Source organism: Austrofundulus limnaeus, unplaced genomic scaffold, assembly GCF_001266775.1.
Source record: "Austrofundulus limnaeus strain Quisiro unplaced genomic scaffold, Austrofundulus_limnaeus-1.0 Scaffold33, whole genome shotgun sequence".
Taxonomy (NCBI): domain Eukaryota; kingdom Metazoa; phylum Chordata; class Actinopteri; order Cyprinodontiformes; family Rivulidae; genus Austrofundulus; species Austrofundulus limnaeus.
Genome location: NW_013952435.1, coordinates 425,179 through 445,886, shown reverse-complemented (window position 1 = coordinate 445,886; position 20,708 = coordinate 425,179). Strand labels below are relative to the sequence as shown.

General features: G+C 40.8%; 1 protein-coding gene across 1 annotated transcript in view; it reads right to left on the bottom strand.

Moving 5' to 3' along the window:
- The window catches only part of nid1a (nidogen 1a), a 17,923-nt gene extending 1,643 nt beyond the window's left edge, over nucleotides 1–16,280 (bottom strand). Inside the window, exons 1-19 of the mRNA XM_014005911.1 lie at nucleotides 16,026–16,280; nucleotides 12,697–12,993; nucleotides 12,401–12,627; nucleotides 12,062–12,321; nucleotides 11,251–11,391; nucleotides 9,715–9,966; nucleotides 9,435–9,635; nucleotides 9,134–9,364; nucleotides 8,912–9,049; nucleotides 7,181–7,309; nucleotides 5,212–5,355; nucleotides 4,972–5,091; nucleotides 3,510–3,740; nucleotides 3,253–3,422; nucleotides 2,564–2,690; nucleotides 2,278–2,449; nucleotides 1,444–1,601; nucleotides 1,246–1,369; nucleotides 705–817 (exon numbers count right to left, since the gene is read on the bottom strand). Of these exons, the coding sequence (XP_013861365.1) occupies nucleotides 705–817; nucleotides 1,246–1,369; nucleotides 1,444–1,601; nucleotides 2,278–2,449; nucleotides 2,564–2,690; nucleotides 3,253–3,422; nucleotides 3,510–3,740; nucleotides 4,972–5,091; nucleotides 5,212–5,355; nucleotides 7,181–7,309; nucleotides 8,912–9,049; nucleotides 9,134–9,364; nucleotides 9,435–9,635; nucleotides 9,715–9,966; nucleotides 11,251–11,391; nucleotides 12,062–12,321; nucleotides 12,401–12,627; nucleotides 12,697–12,993; nucleotides 16,026–16,229 (3,439 nt within the window). The 5' untranslated portion in view covers nucleotides 16,230–16,280. The remainder of the gene's footprint in view (nucleotides 1–704; nucleotides 818–1,245; nucleotides 1,370–1,443; nucleotides 1,602–2,277; nucleotides 2,450–2,563; nucleotides 2,691–3,252; nucleotides 3,423–3,509; nucleotides 3,741–4,971; nucleotides 5,092–5,211; nucleotides 5,356–7,180; nucleotides 7,310–8,911; nucleotides 9,050–9,133; nucleotides 9,365–9,434; nucleotides 9,636–9,714; nucleotides 9,967–11,250; nucleotides 11,392–12,061; nucleotides 12,322–12,400; nucleotides 12,628–12,696; nucleotides 12,994–16,025) is intronic.
- Nucleotides 16,281–20,708: the final 4,428 nt, after the last annotated feature.

Below are 20,708 nucleotides of genomic sequence, written 5' to 3'. Positions count from 1 at the left end.
GCAAAACATAATTTAGCCGAAGCTAACTGGTTCACTATTGGTTTTGAATGTTTGTGGAAAAAGCTAATATGCCAAACAAAAAAGGAGTTCGGCTAGCTTTTAGCGAATTTAAAAATATAATTTAGTGGAAGCTAATGGGTCCGCTAACAGTTTGTTAAAAGGCTAATACGCTTAACAAAAAGGTAGTTCTGCTATTAGTAATTAGTGGGTTTAAAGCTTGCAAAACATAATTTAGTTGAAGCTAACTGGTCCACTATTGGTTTGCAACATTTGGGGAAAAGCTAAAATGCTAAACAAAAAAGTAGTTCTGCTATTAGCAGTTAGCAGATTTAAAGTTGGTGAAACATAATTTAGCAGAAGCTAACTTGTCTGCTAACAGTTTTCAACATTTATGAAAAAGCTAATGCGCTAAACAAAAAAGTAGTACCGCTATTAGCTTTTAGTCTATTTCTAGTTGGCAAAACATAATTTAAAAGAAGCTAACTGGTACGCTAATGATTTGCAATATTAGTGAATGAGCTAAAWTGCTAAACAAAAAACTAGATATGCTATTAGCWGTTAGCTGATTAGCATAAYCATGCCCAACTCTGYTTTCTGAGAGTCCATCCAGTACACACAGACAWGGGCAAAACAATATCACCTCTTTTGCCTTTATTTATAATGAAACAAGCTTCATTTTGATTAATTTTGATGTTTAATGCTACCTGAAAGACACTGTGCRTAAGCTGTGGTGATCCCATACGGCCTGGTTCGTTTCTGAGGGTGGAACTCGTCCGACTCTTGTCCAGTGAAGCGGTCCACCACGACCACGGAATCCCTGTTGGAACACAAACCAGCGCGAAAGTTCAGAAACATTTCGTAGAAGAGTCTGGTCCGTTTTTGGAAAGTGTGCTCCTTTTCCCCCTCCTCGACACAATCTCTCAACCTTTTCTTGTAAGTTCCCGCTSAGATCACAGTGAGGCCCGGGGCAGGTCACTCACAGATGCCTCGGCTGGAAAATTGCAAGCAGCTGTCAGTTTTCAGGATTCTTTCTCGCTCCCATGTTCACACACTCACCCAACCCCCGCTCTTCTTCAGAGGAAACACAGAGCTCAACAGTTTCAGGCTGCGAGCCCAGGATTGAAGCGTGACCCCTGAGCCACCCTGTCCGGACTCCACTGGTCCAGATATGAACTCTTAACTCTCCACAGCAGGCTGAAACTGAATCATTAAATGTAAAAAAAATGAATAAAGMAAGTTTCAGACCTCTGCCAGTCGGTGTAGTACACGTTCCTCCCAATTGACGTGATACCAAACGGGTACCGGATCCCCTCCAAAACCGTGCTGCGGTCTCCCCGACCAGGATTCACACACTCCAGTTTGTGGGTACCTGCAGGTGAAAGATCTCGCTCAGGGCTAATCTCAAAGCAGACACCTTGGATTAGTCATCTGTCTGGGATTTACCAGCATCTGCCCAGCACAGCAGAAAACTCTGATGGTCGTAAGTCAGCCCGTTTGGCAGACCGAGGTTGTCCTTAACCAGAACTCTTCGGTTGGTTCCGTCCATGTAAGAGGTTTCTATCTTGGGGGCGTCGCGGTTCCAGTCGGCCCAGTACAGATTACTGGTGGAAAGACACGATCGGTGTCAGTTTACAATAAATCAAGTCACAGCTTTGATGATATTTATAAATTAGCACCAGTTTCCCACACTTGAACATCTCTGTGGTTAAAAATTCGATAAACATAAAAAAAATKACCAAAGTTAACCTTTTCCAAACTGCATCAATTGAAAGAGACAGTCTCGACTTGTGGTGTGTGGTTAGACTGAAGAACTGCTGGCTCCTCCCTCCACCTCACGCATACTTGGCAACTCAGCCCTGTGACTACCTCCCTCGCTGACTCAGTGGTTTGATGTAGTTCTAGACAACCTTTTTCACATTGGAATTTACCGTTGGCGACACATACCTTTAGCTTCACTTGCACTGCTGGCTCCTCCCTCAACCTCACGCATACTTGACGACTCAGCCCTGTGACTACCTGCCTCGCTAACTCAGAGACGTAACAAGATTYGATCAACTTACTTCTAGTTGTTTTGTTATAGTTCAAACAACCTTTTTTACATAGGATTTTACCGTTGGCGACGAGTATGTTTAGCTTCACTTGCACTGCTGGCTCCTCCCTCTATCTCACACATACTTGACGACTCAGGCCTGTGACTACCTCTTTTATTTCTAAGCTCTACAAATACATTGTGAAGTCAATAAAAACATCATCTAAAGTTTTTTGTTTTTTTTTTACCCGTTTTCAGGATCAGCGATGATAGCTCGAGGGTTCACAAGATCGGTGTCTATAAGGATTCTGCGCTGAGACCCGTCCAGAGACGCCACCTCGATCCGATCCCTCATGGAGTCGGTCCAGAACATGGTTCGGCTCAAGTGGTCGATGGCGATACCCTCTGGGCTTTCCAAATCTGTCAGGGCGGGGCGACAAACACATTTCAAGGTTTTAGTTTTTAAAAAAAAGAGGTAGTCACAGGGCTGAGTGGACGAGTATGTGTGAGGTAAGAAGAGTTAAGTGAAACTACCGGTTCTGATGACAGGCGTGGGCTCCCCGCTGTCGGCGCTGGCCTTGCTGATCGAAGGAGATGTTATTTCTGTCCAATAAATCATTTTTTCTACACAATCGTAGGCGACTCCAATAATAACTTTACCCTGTAGAGAGAAATAGAGAAATAGAAAGAAATAGAAACAGAAAGAGATAATTTCTCAGACAAAACTTGGAGCAGATGTGTGTTTTTCTCGTCTAGACTTAAATGTAAACTAACTGTGAGTAAGCCCAGCGGTGCAGCCGGACTTCAAGACAGCTGGTTTAGAAATCAGTGTAAAGACATCAACAACAACACAAAACAGATGGCCATTCCAGAGTGAACCCATGTTATTCATTAGTGGGAATACCACAATGCGTTTCCAATAAAGTGCGAGCCTTTAATGCACGGAGCAGCTGGGAATCTGACAGGAAAGAAGCGAGTTTTGGTGCCGAGAAGAGAACAAACTGCAGCTACAGCCTGAGCAAATCTTACGACGGGTCTCGTTTTTCTTGTTTAAGGTGCAAAAATGTGATTTCCTGTGTGTTTTTGTCTGACTTTTATTAAAATATCTCTTGAAGCACTGGATGGGTTTTAATGAATCCCTCAAGATGATTYAAGATGGCCACCGCAGTTTTATCAGATTTCTTTTTATAAACACAATCCTTCCAGAAAAAAAAGTAACTTACAGGGAGATGAAGGATGGGTTTGGCGTCATGCTTTCTCATTTCGTAACCCTCCAATGGGATGTGTTCGATTCTGCCACTCTGAGCGAACARCAGGTGCGTCCCGGGGGGGAGCGTGACGTCGGGTCGAGGCCGGGGTCCAACAGGTGTGGGTTCAATGTTGTGGTCGACACCTAATACAGATTTTAAAAACATTAAAATGAAACACTGCAATGCCCTCCTGGAACTTTAGCAGCGTTTCTCCCTTATCGTTTCCTCACACATGGGTCGGCTGCCGGGAGCAGAGCGGGTCCCGTCGATCTCCAGTCCATTTCGGTCCACGCACCAGCAATACCCGGTGCTGCTGTGGCACTGGGTGGGCACGTAATCACCGTTCACGTCACACTCCGGGATGTACTGGCCGACAGGGGGTCGGGGGCCCCGCAGTGCACCGAACCCCGCCCCACCGAGAAGACTGTCCCTGTGGGTCTCGCATCGAGTCTTTGTCCTCTCTGAAAGAAGAGGGACAAAAAAAATTTTAAAAAGACAACGGTGAAATTAGCAAAWTAATAGCTAAATATTAAAAKTGCTGAAAACTAAAAGCAGCAGAATGSTAGCTAAACAAGCTATGAATGCTAACAACAAGCTAAAACAAGTAAAGACTGGCTAAAAGGTAAGTTAAATGTAGCAARAAGCTAACTAAATGTAAAATAGCAAGCACTAGCACAAACTAGCTAAGARCTAAAAGTAACAAAAGGCTGACTAAAAGCATAAAAGTTAGCTAAACAAAACAAAAGAAGCTGCTGAAAGCATCAAAAGGCCTGCTAATAGGTAAAGTAGCAAAAGGCTAGGCTAAAAGTAACAAACAGCTAGGCTAAACTAGCAAACGGCTGGATAAAAGTAACAAAAGACAAGGCTAAATGTAGCAAAAGCTTAGCTAAAAGTAGCAAAAGGCTAGGCTAAAAATAGCAAAACACTGACTAAAAGTAACAAAAGGCTACGCTAAAAGTAGCAAAAGGCTAGGCTGAAAGCAACAAAAAGCTAGGCTAAAAGTGGCAAATGTTTGGCTAGAAGTAGCAAAACACTGACTAAAAGTAACAAAAGGCTATGCTAAAAGTAGCAAAAGGTTGTGCTAAAAGTAACTACAAGTTAGGCTAAAAGTAACTAAAAGTTAGGTTAAAAGTAGCAAAAAATTATGTTAAATGCAGCAAAAGACTGGCTAAAAGTAACAAAATGCAAAGCTAAAGTAACAAAAGGCTATGCTTAAAGTAGCAAAAGGTTGTGCTAAAAGTAACTACAAGTTAGGCTAAAAGTAACTAAAAGTTAGGTTAAAAGTAGCAAAAATCATGTTAAATGCAGCAAAAGACTTGCTAAATGTAACAAAATGCAAGGATAAAGTAGCAAAAAATGATCTAAAATCGTAAAGGTTAGCTTAACGTAACAATGACTAACTGAAAGTATCACAAAGCTAAAAGTAGCATAAAAAGACAGAACAAAGTATAACGAAGCAAAATTATTTTTGAAGGAATTGAAACAGTTTCTATGTATTACAACAGGAAATTATTTGTAAATAATRTTAAATATTCAGAAAAGAATAATAGTTACAAAAAYAACACGTACAGTATCTCCTGGATATGCTGAAATGTTTTGATAWAAAGACTAAAATGGCAAAAAATAAATAAAAATAATCTTTTACCAGAGCGAGAATCATTTGAACAACAGATAYGATTGTAAAGGTCTCACCTGAAGAGCAGTAGATACCGTTTCCACTGTAGCCCGGCTGGCACTGGCAGATAAACGAACCCTGTGTGTTGGTGCACACTGCGTTCTGGTGGCACCTGCCAGGCTGACACTCGTCAATATCTGAAGGCAACACATGAGAACGCTTTGACTTAAAGGATAAATGCTTTAAACCCTGTAAATCCCTAAGATTTAGGATGAAGACAGATGCAGTAATGATGCATTTAGTATGTCTCTTCGTACCTTGGCACGTTCTTCCGTCGCCCACAAATCCCTGCAGGCAGGAGCAGATGTAGGAGGAGCCTCCGGTGTAGCTGCACTGAGCGCGCTCAGAAACGTCACAGGTGTGGGTGCCTTCCTCGCAGTGGTCCACGGGTCGATCCACCTCTGCAAAAAGAAAGAGAGAAATTTATACTTTCATCCCGTYTTCCTCACTGTTGTTTTCCTATTAATACATTTTTTCTAATGTTTCTATTTTAGCCGTTCAGGTAAAGATATCAGCTTGTTCAGCACATTACAGCTATGACTTTTAAAMTTTTAGAACTATTTTTTGTTCAATATTATTTAATTTTTTAACCACAAGGCAAAGAGATCTCTTCAAAACAGGAAAAACCTCTGCTATGTGACATCTTCAGCTTATTTGATTCATTTTGAACTTTTAGCTACTGTTTTGCTTTTAGGTATAACTTTAAGTTTTGGATCATGTCCTCATAATTTTAGGCTTCATCTGCTGTTTACCTGATGTTAGCTTAAACAAATGTTTATAGTCTTGGCTTTTACTTAGTGTTTTGCAAATTTTAGCTAAAGTTTTGCTAATTGTTGTTTCTAACTACTGTTTTGCTCATTCAATAATTTAGCTACTGTTCTGATAGCTTCAGTATTTAGCTACTGCTGTATWCATTTTAGCTTTCAGCTACTGTTTTTATCTTTTAGCTTTTAGCTGTGGGTTGGGTAATGCTGGATTTTTGATGCTTTTAACAAAATGTTTTAATAAATTAAAATTTCTGAAACTTTTTTCTTGGTTTTAGTCTATAGCTACTGTTATGATCTCAGCTTTGAGTTACTGCTTCACAGAGTGAAGCTTTTAGCAATTGTTTTGTTGGTTTTAGGCCTTTAGCTACTGTAATACAGATTTTATGTTTTATCTATTGTGATATTTTTTGCTTACAGCTACTGCTACTTTTTTCATCTTCTTTTAGCTATTTTGATCATTTTAGTTTATTTTTAGATTTTTTTTTAGCCACTGTTTTGTAAGATTTAACTTTGAGCCACAGTTCAAAAAACTTATTCTATTTTCCTGGTTTTAGCATATAGCTATTTTTCTGCTGGTTTTAGCTTATAGCTACTGTTCTGCTGGTTTTAGCTTGTAGCTACTATTCTGCTGGTTTTAGCTTAAAGCTACTGTTCTGCTGGTTTTAGCTTAAAGCTACTGTTCTGCTGGTTTTAGCTTATAGCTACTGATTAGCTTATAGCTACTTTCTGCTGGTTTTAGCTTATAACTACTGTTCTGCTGGTTTTAGCTTATAGCTAGGCCTACTTTTCTGTTGGTTTTAGCATATAGCTTATGTTCTGCTGGTTTTAGCTTAAAGCTACTGTTCTGCTGGTTTTAGCTTATAGCTACTGTTCTGCTGGTTTTAGCTTGTAGCTACTGTTCTGCTGGTTTTAGCTTGTAGCTACTGTTCTGTTGGTTTTAGCTTATAGCTTCTGTTCTGCTGGTTTTAGCATATAGCTTCTGTTCTGCTGGTTTTAGCTTATAGCTACTGTTTAGCTTATAGCTACTGTTCTGCTGGTTTTAGCTTATAGCTATTGTTCTGCTGCTTTTAGCTTGTAGCTACTGTTCTGCTGGTTTTAGCTTATAGCTACTGTTCTGTTGGTTTTAGCTTATAGCTACTGTTCTGTTGGTTTTAGCTTATAGCTACTGTTCTGTTGGTTTTAGCTTTTAGCTACTGTTCTGTTGGTTTTAGCTTATAGCTACTGTTCTGTTGGTTTTAGCATATAGCTTCTGTTCTGTTGGTTTTAGCATAGCTTCTGTTCTGCTGGTTTTAGCATATAGCTACTGTTCTGCTGGTTTAAATGTAGTTTTTTGTGTTTTGTGTTTAACTTGTAACTTCTTTTTCAGCTAATTTTATCTTTAGTTGACATTGTTTCTGGTTGCATTTTCACATAAATGTTCATTTTTTCTTGTTTTACTTTTAGGCACAAATCATCTCACCGATGCAGGTCCGTCCATCGCTGCCGAACTGAAATCCTTCCTCACATTCGCAGCGGAAAGTCCCTGGCTGATTGTTGCAGATAGCATTAGATCCACAGATGTAAGGAGTCTCTCTACATTCATCAATGTCTGTCAAAGAAAAAAAAKAGATGGGTTATCGCAGGCTAATAACCCCACATTAGAGCAGATTTGTCTTCCGGAGTCTGGATTTGTAGAATCAGCTTCTTTAAATTTCAAAGAGAGACATTTGATAAGATGAACTAATTGTGTAAMAACAGGATCTGTCTGAAGGATTTCCTTCCTTTCTCTGTAAGTTCTTCCTGTTTGGTCTCTCGTGTCAGAGACGGCTGATGTAGAACATGGGTTGGTAACAAGAGATCACACAGATTGATCAAACTCAGCCTGGAAGCATGGGACTGCCTCTGAATGACATAAATGTGTCGTCCCACAGGAGGAAGACAAACTCTGAGTCTGGGTTCATTCAGAAGACAGTCATGGATCGTGCCATTTTACGGTTAAATCTTATCATAAGACTGGCACGTGAAATGGAGCAAAAGCTAGATAAAAGAAGGTAAATGCTATCTAGAAGATAAAATGTTAGCTGAAAGCTAACAGTAGCAAAACACTAGCTAAAAGTTGTAAAAGGTTAGCTAAGAGACATAGTGGCAAAGTGTAAAAATGTTAGTTTAGGCTGTGTCCAAAACGGCAGGACGTTCTGATCTTATGTGGTATAAAGAAAGCTCAAAAGCTAGCAAAAAGTAGATAAATGCTAGCCAGAGCCTAAAAGTAACAAAATGGTAACTAACAAATCATGTAAAAAAAAAATAGGGAACTAAAATTTTAAATGAACACAAATCTAGCTATAAAAAGTAAAAGTAGCAGAATCGTAGCTMGAGGCTAACAACAACAACAAAAGACTAGTTGAAAGATGTTAGTAGCAAAACACTGACTAAATGCTGTGAAAGGCTAGCCAAAATATAAAAGTAGCAAAAGTGTAGCTTAAAGTAGCAAAATGCTACCTAATAGGCTGACTTCAAATTAAAAGCAGCAAATTCAAGGTAAAACTAGGTAAATGCTATCTCATGGCCAAAAGTAGTTAAATACTAGCTAAAAGCTAAGACTAGCAAAGTGATGACTAAAACAACTTATGTAGAAAATAATTATCTAAAATCTAAAAGTAGCAACAAAAAAAATCTAGCTTAGAGTAGCAAAATTGTAGCTAGAAGTTAAAAACAACAAAATACTAGCTGGAAGCTAACAGTAGCAAAACACTAGCTAAAATCCATGAAATGCTAACTAYGAGACAAAAGTAGCAAAGTGGTAGCCAATAGCGTAATAGTAAAAAAGTTAGCTTAAAACTAAAACCAGCAAAAGCTAYCTAAAAGCARCTAAAAGCTAAAAGTAGTTAAATTCTAGCTAGAAGTCAAGATTAGCAAAATTATAACAAAAAAACAAACGTAAAAAAAGTTAGCTAAAATCTAAAAAAGCTAACTAAATGTAGCTAAATAGCTAGTAGAAATTAAAAACAACAAGAGTAGCTGAACGCCAACAATTTCAAAAGACTAGCTAAAATCCATAAAGTAACAATAGGGTAGTGTAAAGTMTCAAAAAGTTAGCTTAAAATTAAAAACAGCAACTGAACTAATGTAGAAAATAGCTAGCTGAAATCTAAAATTAGTAACAAATCATGGAAACGGTGCACCTTTACAGTTAAAGAGGGGTATTTCTTACCATAACACGTCCGGCCGTCACCGTTGAACCCAGCGGCGCACTGGCACGTGAAATGGATCCCATCACCGGGTCGGCACACAGCGTTGGTGTCACAGCCGTGTCTTCCAGTGAAACACGGGTTCTCCTCCGGCTGACCGCCTAAGAAATTACAGCGTGAGACAAAGACTCAGGAAAGAAACCAACTCGGATCAAAACCAAAAAATACATTTTCCTCTTTCTCACCGTTGACGTCCCCGATCTTGTTGCTCATGGCGTACCGGAGGAGGTTATTACTAGAATCGTACAGGACGAAGACCTGGTCCACTTTGAGCATCTGGGTGGTCAGGTCTCTCAATGATTCGTCGTGCTGGCAGCTCTGGAAGGTGATGGTCTCACGGCACTGRTAGCTCCTGGTTTCAGTGGATCCATCGGGCGTATTCACATTATAGTTCCGGGTAGAGGATGAGGTGATCACTGCGAGGTAAAACCGTCAGATTAGTAACTTAAATCAGTTAGAGAGAAAAGACCCACAGCTGTGTCTTACAGTTGTTGTTGTATTGGTAGACGTCGGTGTAAGGATCGACCTGAACCGTGGAACCGAGAGGCATCTCAGGGACCCGGCCGTCGATGGTGGTGGTCACCACCAGGTGGTCCAGCTCGTCYGTGCCTTTAAACTCCTGCCTGATTGTCAGCCTCTCGTTCCCAGGGAAGAAGGTCACCTCAGCCTGGCGTGTGAACTCCCCCCCTACAGGAGGCGGCGTGGACAACCCGGTTAACGTTAGGACCCTCTCACAAATAACTAAATTCAAAGTTTTTTTCCTCACCGATGATACTGAAGCCATTCCTGAAGCCAGGYTGCTCCAAAGCAAACGTCCACCCAATCACACTGCTCAGGGCCAACAGAGGCAGCATGGAGGGCCCGACGGACTCGGGAATGCCACTGATGGCGACATACGATCGYCCATCATTAACCACGACGTACGAGTGGAGGTCGTTGCCATTGAACTCCAGTGGTGATGGGGAACGGCCTGCGTACAGCTTGCCGTGTAGTTTTCCGTTCATTCTTTGGGGTTTTCCTGAATAAATRAAAACATGTAGGGGAAATTAAATCTTTTTTCACATTCACAAACATCAAATTAATCCCATAGCATTTTTWAAATGATTGAGACATATTTCAGAAAACTGCATCTGGACAGAAGCTAAAAGATTTACTTAGCTTCTCCACATCAGCTACATGTTAAATATGAACCAGGGAAATTGCTATTTTGTGTGAAAAAAGCGCAGCATGAATGTTGAGTGCTGAAAGATGTTAAAGCTCAATCAGAACATTAGATAGATGTTAGAACAAAAGACTAGCTCAAAGCTAACATTGTCAAAACAGGTAGTAAAATGTTAGCTAAGAATTTAAAGTAGTAAAAGGACGGCTAAAAGAATAAAAAGCTAGCCAGCAGCTTAGGTTGTAAAAAGTTTACTTAAAACTAAAACCAGCACAAGATAGCTAAAAGTAGTTAAATGCTAGCYAGACGTTAGGAGTAGCAGAATGGTAACTAAAAATGAAATGYAGAAAATAGGTAACAGCAATGTAAAGTTATCTAAAGGCTATCTGAAAGCTAACACTAGCTAATGCCAAAAGATAAAAGTAGCACAAGGGTAACAAAGTATTAAAAATCTGCAAATAGTTTAAATGGGGAAATGTTAGCTTAAAACTAACAGCAGCAAAAGTTAGCTAAAAGTAGGCAAATGCTAGCTAGAAACTTAAAGTCATTAAATGCTTGCTAAAAGCTAACAGTAGCAAAATACGGTCTACAACCTACGAAAAGTTAAATAGATAAAAGTAGCAAAAGGTATCAAAAAGCTATCTAAAAGCTTAAGTGGTACAAAGATAACGTGTTAAATGCTAGCTAAAAAACTAAAAGTAGCAATAAAGTAGTTTAAATCTAAAAGAAACAAACTGGCTTTTAAAAATTTAAGAATACATAAAATTTTTTCAAAGAGAATAATGTTATTAAGAGAATAAATCTCAATGCATTTTTGGGGGGATAATATTTTTAAATCTTSTTTAATATTTTAAAACGTATAAATTAAAATGGCCCATCTCCAGAATGAGCAGAACGTTTTGACAAATGACCGGCTAAAACAGAACAAAGTCAGCAAAAGTAAGTAGATTAAAAATATGTATGGAAAAACACAAACAGGAATAAAATAATAAGAATGCTGAATCAGTATTTACACAATAATCACATTTGYATAATACGTGTCAGTATTCTGACTTACTCTCAACAAAAGTAGYTAAACAATTTGTTTTGAGTGATTACAGAGATTCTGTATTTAAAAACAAAACAGAAGAACCAGAACCGTACCCTCTGCCACACATTGTATTCCATTGCCATAGTAGCCCGGTCTGCAGTGGCAGCAGTATCCACTCGAATAGTCTCGGCAGTCTGCAAACTGGGAGCACTTGTTCCTGTTGTTTGCACATGTCCCGAGGTTGTATGAAAACACTGAAAATAAAARATAAACATTAAAAACATCATCAGAGCATATATTTGTTAAATAATTACAATTGTCCCATAAAATAATGTGATAAAATGCATTTTTGTGGCACAGAATAACATTTATAGTTCAGTTAAGCTATTTTTCTGTTAAAAATGGTGTACCACAGGGAGGTTTCTTCGGTCCATTGATGCTTAAGTATTATAATGGAGGTTTCCATGATAATTTCTTGGCTAATCACACAATTTTAAGTTTCACATRTCCTAACCCTATCCATGGCTCTTAATTATCATCAGTTTTCATTTAAAAGTTTTTAGAACTCCTTAATAAAGCAAAAAAAAAATCACTTACAATCAATTTTACAGATTCTGAGCTAAAATTTGGTGTGGTAGTATCTGGGAGTTATGCTCAACACATACTCTGAACAGTGATTAAGCAATGTCTTTACAACCTTGCCATTAACCATTGGAGTCAACTATATCAGCAAAATATCTCATGAACCACAGAGAAAGTTTAATAAAACTATGAGAAAATAATAGATGAATGCACATCTGCAACTGAGTACCTTTTAAAGCAAACCCACTTGTTACTCACYGGATTTACCAATGCTACCCAAACCTATGCTCCTTATTAGAATTAAATGGTTTAATTAAATAAAAAAATTCTAAAAGAACTCACCATCCACATTAATTTCTGAGTCTTCAATCACCACCACCTCTGGGTTCTGTGGTTGGTACTGGACCGAGTGGACCTGAACCTGTTCTGCATCTGGAACACTAAACCATTGTCCACTGGTCAGAATAGACTGCTGTGAGTCCAAATCCTGAAGTGAGGCCTCCGTGGGCAGGTCTGTTACCTCCCCGGGTTTCACCTGACTAAAATAGGGGTAGGTTCCGATCCTGTACACCCATACACCCCGCAGGCCAGAGTTGGTCTCCCTWTTGGAACACAAATGATACGTTTATTCGTAAAGTGCAAACGATAAGGAAATTATCATCTGYGCTGGAGGACACTCACTCTGCTAAAGACTTGAYGCTTGCCTCGTCATCAGTGGTGGTGCGGTAATATTCTCCCTGAGTGCTGTAGAAAAAACCCTTGTTCAAACCTTTGCTGAAGCCAGCATGCATGATCACGTTATCGTCTCCAACAGGGGTGGAGTAAAACTGGATTCCATTTCTTGTGTAGAGGACAATTGCATACGAAGCAGTCTCCAAGGAAGCAATAACCAGTTGGAAGGTGTTTCTCTAAGTGATAAAAGATACATAAATGACCAGCTCCAGTCTAGAAGAATTAAACAGCTGCATAGTCCTCACCTTCTTGTCGCTGCCTGAAGTGTGAGGGTCGTGACTGGCAACGTTAACCCAGGTGACCACCACGACGTTGGTGGGATTCACCTCGTCATCCCTGGGAAAGGCCCTGTTGATGTGCTCAGCCGCCCGACGCAGAACATCTGGACTGGAGTCTTGGCGAAAGAAAACCTCCCCTGCATCATCGCTCGTGTCCAGGTCTCCCTGCAGAGCCGCGATCATGCCAAACTCCGGGGGCATTTTACYGAGGTAGGCAGACTCGATCGCCGGCTCCTTTGTGGCAACAAAACCGTTGGTGTTGATCTGAAATTAAAAGAGCGGATTGGTCATTTGGAGATCAAAGGATGGAGACAATGGCAACGAGCATTTTCTGTCACGGAGGCAACAGATCCGGGAGAGAAACCAAGACATCCCTATCCTCAGAGACAGTTTCATCCTGGGGGACTCTGAGGCATTCCCAGGCCAAAGACGATACATATTCTCTCCAGTGAGTCCTGGGTCATCCCCGGGACCTCCTAACAGTGGGATCATGCCAAGAACACCTCTAAAGGGAAGCGTCCAGGAGGCATCCTGATCAGATGAACCACCTCAACTGACTCCCATCGATGAGGAGGAGCTGCGGCTTTACATCTGAGCTCCTCACCCAATCTCYAAGGCCATCCYATGAAGGAAGCTCATTTTGGCCACTTGTATTCAGAATCTTGTTCTTTCAGCCACGATCCAAACCTCATGACCCAAGGTGAGGATTGGAACATAGACACACCAGTAAATCGAGAGCTTTGCTTTTCAACACAACTCTTTCTTCACCATAACTGACCGAAGCAACACCCTTATTACTGAGGATGAGGTCCAAATCCATTGATCCAGCTCCAGCTCTATCCTACTGTCACTCACGGACAATTAAACTCCTCCACTGGATTGATACTCCCTCATGACCTAGAGGGGGTTCCACCCTTTTCTGGTTGAGAACCACAAAAACGTGTCTTCTTCTTAACTGATGCCACTTTTCAGACGTGTAATTTGATTTATCATACTGTACCCTTAAAATACAGCATATATAACCATTATTGCTAAAACTAAAGTGTGTGCTACAGAAAGCTTGTTAATTTATTTCTTCTGCTAAGCTACAGGAACAACTGAGTGCTGATTAGTCGGCCGATTAATCAGTCCAACAGCGTAAGAGACCTCTGTTTCATCCWGACCGGCCCTGATCTCTAATCCAAACTCATTAAACTAACGATCTACGTCAGCCGTCCTTCCACAGCACTAATGAACAAACGAGAAGCTCAGCTTTTCTTATCTTTTAGTGATTTTAAAAACACACAACAGAGTTCATGTCAAAAACATTCTGCTTTACATCCTAAAGCAAAAAAAAAAAAAGAACAAGGAAACTTCCACTTCCTGTCCTTGCCCCAGACGAAGAATCCCAGCGAGCCTTGCTTTCCTTCATTACAAACAATTAGCAGCTCTGATCTCACAGAGCAGACATGTTTGTAGATAAGCGTTTAAAGCTTGATAAATTCACTTCTTACAAACTTCTTTTTCTGTGTCTCTGCTCTGTAACCCCCTCCAGGCTGAGAGACAGTTCAGAACTCTCATAAATGAAAAACAGAACCGTTTCAGGCTCGGCTGCAGCTGGGAAATAAGTCTGAAGTGGGCCGATTGTTTTAATAAAGAGTTCAAGATTTAGATCCACCCCTCTGGCTTTTGCTTCAAAACATCCGCATCTGCTTCTTGACTGAGAAGAGTTTCTTTACGCAACATAAAAACTACAAAACTTAACAAAACTGAATATACATCTAAACTTTGTTCACTTTTGGAATTAACACAAGTCACAAAGGCAATTTAATCAAACACAAAAATGGCTAGAACTCAGCTTTTATGAAGCTCTCMGAAACAACAATCGGTTGTACGTCAACTGGCTTCGTTTTACAGTCTGCCTGATTCAAGATAAACCAACACAAACTGGTCATATCTCTGGGAATTTTATTGATATGAAGCAACAATTCAACCTTGTAATGTCCCGTTTAACCATTGAAGCAAAATTGCAGACAGACAAAAGAAACCAATAAATAAATAAAAATGAAATAAAACTAATAAAAATATTTTTAAAAGAAAGGCAAAAACAAAACTTTGACGTGGCCGCAAAAATACTTTGAGACCAACAAACTATGACTGACTGATCACATAAAACCAAGGATTAAATCCCAAAGTGGCRGTTAAATAATTGCATTTTGTCAAAATCTGATGAATAAAATACCTTATAGGGGTCCTTTACATAAAATATATGAACAAATTATAATTATGAGCTACAAAAAAACACGATTTTTAGAAGAAAATACTTGCATTTTTGCCTTCCCAGCTGGCAAATTTTAATATTTAAATATTGTTTGAGATTTCCTCTTTATACAACATCAACAATTTCTAATTATAATAGCCTAAAATAGGATTCAGACCAAATATCAATGAGTTATCCTGATTAGAAAGACAAATCAAGGCATATCTTTGCTACCATATCAGGGTGATCCAGGTGTCAAAATAAAAAGCAGGAATCTGAAAAAACGCTTTGATCATTTTTGACCACATTCACTTAATCCTCAGTTTGAAGTGATGGCTCACATTTAGGACTGAGGCAACTGGGAATGTAGAGACACCTGAGCTAAATTCTGACAGAGAACAGGTGAGAGTGGGTGTGGCAGGCTGACAGAGGAGGAGCTGAACTGAGGGAAAACAAAACTCTGGACAAGTCCACGATGGGGACTCATAAGACAATCACACAGTGGGACAGTGTTTTTTGGTTTGTGGGAGGAAACCCAGAGGAAACGTGCCTCTGAAGAGGTAGGTCAGGAGTTGAACCAGCAACCTTTTTCATGAGGCSACAGCTCCAACCACTGCACCACCCCGCTGCCCAAACCAAACCCACAGCTTCCAAAACACAAAACAAACCATAAACATAAAAAACGGACAAAAGCAGGGATACTGATGRTAGCTGAGAGTCATCCTCATCACACACTCCGAGCGCAGATCACGCGAGATTTGGTACGAGACTGTGAATAATGGTTTGTTTCAAGTCCGTCTTTTCTCAACAGAAGATGAAAGTTTAAATCTGTGGCGGGCGATACCTATTCCCTATTCCTTTTAGTTAATTACAAACTTGTAAAATCAGCATGAAAAACTCCCAGTCGGATCTGGATGTGGAAACTTCCTCCAAGGTTTCATGTTTGTTCGGACTCTGATCTTCAGTGCGCAATTACGCAAAATAAAATAAACAAACTTGTCAGAGAAGTTGAAAACCCCACGCGCTGGAATTTTGGATTTGGCGCAAAGCTACTCACGAAAACACTGTGGAAAGATCCGTCGTAAAACAGAACTGGCTTGTCGAGCAGCAGTTCGGAGGTCCGGTCATTCCCGGGCTCCAGGGTCCGGTCTCCTGCGCGCACGCCGAAAGGGAACAACTCGTCCCGCCCGATGCTCCGCGCCGAGCCCAAAAGTCCCAGAAAAGTGGCCAAGACGAGCCATCCTTGGTCCTGTCGACCCATTGTACGCCTTTCAGAGGCAGCGGAGAGGTCAGTCCTGCGCGAACGGGGGCGAGAAATGAGGGAGGCGGGGCGCAAAACGCCAAACTTGAAGGGGGAAAAAAGGGAGGTCTTGGACGAATTATTGGGCTTAAAAAGGTTTTAATTGATTTAATAAGTTTGGTGTCCGTTACCAGGATGTGCTGACATCAGCAGATATTTATTTGTAAATGGACACAAACACAAAGAAAGCAAAAACATTATTGCCCACCTTTGTCTTTTAGTGGCCCAGTACTGGCCCACACAATGCACCAACATTGTCCTGGATACTGCAAAGACTGACGGCCCAGAGGTGGTCCCTGCGTGGGCCAGAACCATGTAAAACAAACCAGACTAGTTGTGGCATTAATATATTTGGGCCAAGTCAACTAAACCACAACTGGGCCATTTGTAACATTGATAGATTTGGTCCAAATAAACCAAACCACATCTGGGCCAGGTGTTGCATTGACATATCTGGGCCATTTAAACCAAACCACAACTGGGCCAGTTGTAACATTGATAGATTTGGGCCAAATAATCCAAACCACATCTGGGCCAGTAGTGGCACTGACATATTTGGCCCACATAAACCAAACCACAACTGGGCCAGTTGTAACATTGATAGATTTGGGCCAAATAAACCAAACCACATCTGGGCCAGGAGTGACACTGACATATCTGGGGCACATAAACCAAACCACAACTGGGCCAGTTGTGGCATGCCATCTTAAAAACAGTGTCATCATTGCAAGATCTGGCCCACACCTGTCTTCTATGTGGGACAGTCATTGTTGGTATTTTTGTTAGTTTTAACTGGTATTTTGCGTTAGGAATGTTCTTTTAATCCAGCTTCTACCTGCTGTAGACAGCCTGCCACGCCCATTTTCACCTGCCCTCCCTTCACATCTGAAGCCACTCCCACCTGCCTCGTCGTGTTCCAGCCTGGCTTTAGATCCAGTCCATTACCTCTGCCTGTATCCAGAGTCACATCAGCATCGTTGGTCTCGTTCCACAGTCCCGGGTTTCCCTCGTGCTCCTTTTGTTCCTTGAGTTTCTCCTCGGAGTAACTTTGACTTCCACGTCAGCCTTTGCTTTCTTTTATTTTTATATAATAAATGCATTTTGGTGGCTCTCGTCTGCATTCTGGGTCCCTCTGACAATATACAGAGCACAAAAATAAGGAAATTTGTTTAGCTGATGATTATTTGCTGTAACAATCCGTCTCGGCAATAAACCTTACACTACAAAACCTGTTTTTAAATGGTGACACATTTGTTAGGAAAATGTGGATTGCCCTCATAAAAACTTACCATTTGATTTGTTTGGTGTTCATTGGATTGAATAATCAAAGTCTGAATAAACAAGACCGTTGACAGTGTAACAACTTRTCCATTTAACAAACAGGAGCTTCAGTAGCATGTGGAAGAACCATACACAGCCACAGCCTGAAGCATGGTCTCAAAGTATTTACTTACTGTTTGTCATCTCCTACAGATTCCAGGAGGAGGAAGTCGGGATTCTGGGAGTCCAGATCCGTTGAGGGAAGGTTCCCGGTAAGGAAACACAGGAGAGCAAAAGATTATTTGTAGAGTCAATATCTCACGAGTGTCAAAGATTGGTGGACGGACGAAGAATCGTAGAAACTGCCGGTCGGAGTGATCAGGTGTGAAAGAGGAAGGTACCGCCTCAGGCACGCCCCCTTCTCCTCACTCCTCCTGTAATTAAGGAAAAACAGGAATCCTGAACCAGCGTGGTAACGTTGGTCACTCTGCACCTCAAAATTCTGGAGGAATTATCTGGAAAAACTCCTCTCTTTGTGGGCGAAAGCTGTTGTCTTAGAAGTTAGGGTTCAATCCCGAACCGTGGAGGATATTGGACCGTCTCCGGTTGCTCGCAGGTGCCGACAGTCGGGCACCTGCAGAATCTCAAACGTCAACCACAGAATCGTCTCTTTGACGTTGTCAGAAAAGGTTTGACGAGATTTTCAGCTCATTTTTCCTACAAACATGGCGCCATTTCCAGAGAAATAAACAGGCCTTTCAACACCCTCAGGTTCATCTCCAACAAGCATCTATATAATTAACCAAACATAATACTTTGTTGTATTTATTTATGCAGCGTGGTACAACTGTTGATTTTGTGACTGCAAGTCTTTGCAGGACACTTCAAATCTCAAAAGCTCAACTATTTTCACAAATAAATACATATTTAACATGCATGAAGCCGATACAAACTTTAATACAATCACGACTTTACCTGAGAGGAAAACCAAAGTTGGGTTCTGGAGTTCTCTACCAGCTGTTTATTTTGTGATTTGGGAGTTTTTGCCACACGTTATTTTACACTAAAACAAGACGAGGATCTCTGCTGGTCGTATCTGTCATGTAGGAAACATTTTTGGAACGGTGGCTTCATGTCGGTCAGAGGTCGGAAAGGATAATTGAGCATAATGGGTACCAACTTTCATGTGGTTTAACAGCTACTCAGAGCTGGATGGATGACTGATCAGACTGTTTTCAGGACGAAGCCCCTCATTATCCAGCCGGAGAGGAGTTCGATGACCACAGTGGCACGACTCCAGGGCGTCCTCTCCGTAAGGTTTTCAGTCCACGCTCTGATGGTCCGCTGGCCTGGGTCCAAAGCTCCAGGACTTCTCGTACCTCCATGGTGGCCTCTGGAGCTCAGATCCGTTTTAATGTGCAAAAACATTCACACACATAATGAAAAGACTCATTAGTAAAATGTTATTTATCTACAGAATCAAGCATCAAATCTTCACTTTGTTGCAAGTTTCCTTTCTGAGAGATTATTGTCAGGGTTTTATTGAAGTTACTTGCTCAGGCTTTARCATAAATAAGCAAGAAAGTCATTCTTTCTGCCGAGATTAGTTTTATTTGTACAGACGCTGCCACCTTCTGGACGTTTTGTAAAATTTTTATTTTAAAACCAAACAGGAAAGCATAAACAGGTTTTCATCAATAAAGGTTGATCAACAAAGTTTATCTATAGGTTATCTTCAAAGTATATTTTCCGAAAAAGGATTAGTTATCAGATCCAGAACGCCTGCAGGACCTGTAATAATATTTACCTAACTAAACTTAGCGTTAAAAGACAGAAATTAGTGTTTCTTTTGTTGTAACGACGCTTCTTGGTGATAAATCTTACGATCGGCACCAGTAGCTGAAAACAAGTGTAGCAACAGTAAAATAAACTGAAGGTTTTCATGTGWGCAACCCACTCTAAAGGCATGATCCTTACAAATGTGGCATCATTTAAAAGAGAACTTTAAAAAGCCAAATCAACCAAACACAAACTTCCTTATAGGTGTGAATAGTTGTAGTTTTGGACCTGGTTTTGGTGGTGTCTGGTGGGAGGTTAACCCTCAAAGGTTAGTGATGTCAGCGGCTGTGATTTGTCACTATGTTGCCTGGGAACCAGCAGGTCCAACATGTCCTTTTATGGACGCAGCACAGCAGAGGACCTGGTAATCAGGCTGAAGAGACGATTCGTCACCTCCACGCGCTGGTTATTTTTGATCCGCAGGTAAAACCGAAGACGTGGGCGATTTAAAAGGACTACGGCCTGGTTGTGCGTGTGTGTGTGTGTGTGTGTGTGTGTGTGGGGGGGGGTCCTATTTGAATTAATTCAGTAAACAATCCAAAATCTAGCCAACAGGAAATCACTGCAGCTGTATAATCCTGTTCGGTGTGGCGATAAAAGATTAATGTTTTAAAAGCTAAAGGTGGCACAGACTGACCCACATCTTTGGACTTCCTTGTGTTCACATGCCCCCCCCCAGACCAGAACACACGTCATATGGGACTGGACAAATGTTGCAGAACACAAAATCTGGCAACTGAAGGGAAACCGTGAAGTTTTACACTAAATATCACCAGTTCTGCAGAGACTGCGGAGTGGATAAAAAAAGATAGAAAATGCTGAGCCAGAAATAAAGTAGCTATATGCTAAACTAAAAACAAACAAAGAAAAAAGGTAAAACCTAAAACTAGCTAAGCTGTAGCTAAAAGCTAAGGCCATCAAAACCGTATGCTAAACCTAAAACTGTAGACATAGGATACTGTAGATTAGAAAAGATATTCAACATCTATCAAGGTTAAAACTAAAGAAAATCTATAAAATCACACATTTATAACACCTAACTGTCCATTTTCTACCACTTATCCAGAGTCGGCTCACGGAGGCAACAGCTCCAGGAGAAAAACCTTTCCCCAGTGAGGATAGAGCTGAGTCTGCCCTGGGTTCAGAAAGAGGCTCAAACCACCTCAACGAACTCCCTTCCATGTGGAGGAGCAGAGGCTCTACTGAGCTTCCCCAGCAGGGGGCGGAGCCAGAGGGGTGCCGCCTCTGACACCTGATTGGCCACCCCAGGTGTCGCCCCCAAATAACTGACAAGTGGTGATCTTGTATTTTGTATTTACATTTAAGTTTTATTTTAATTAT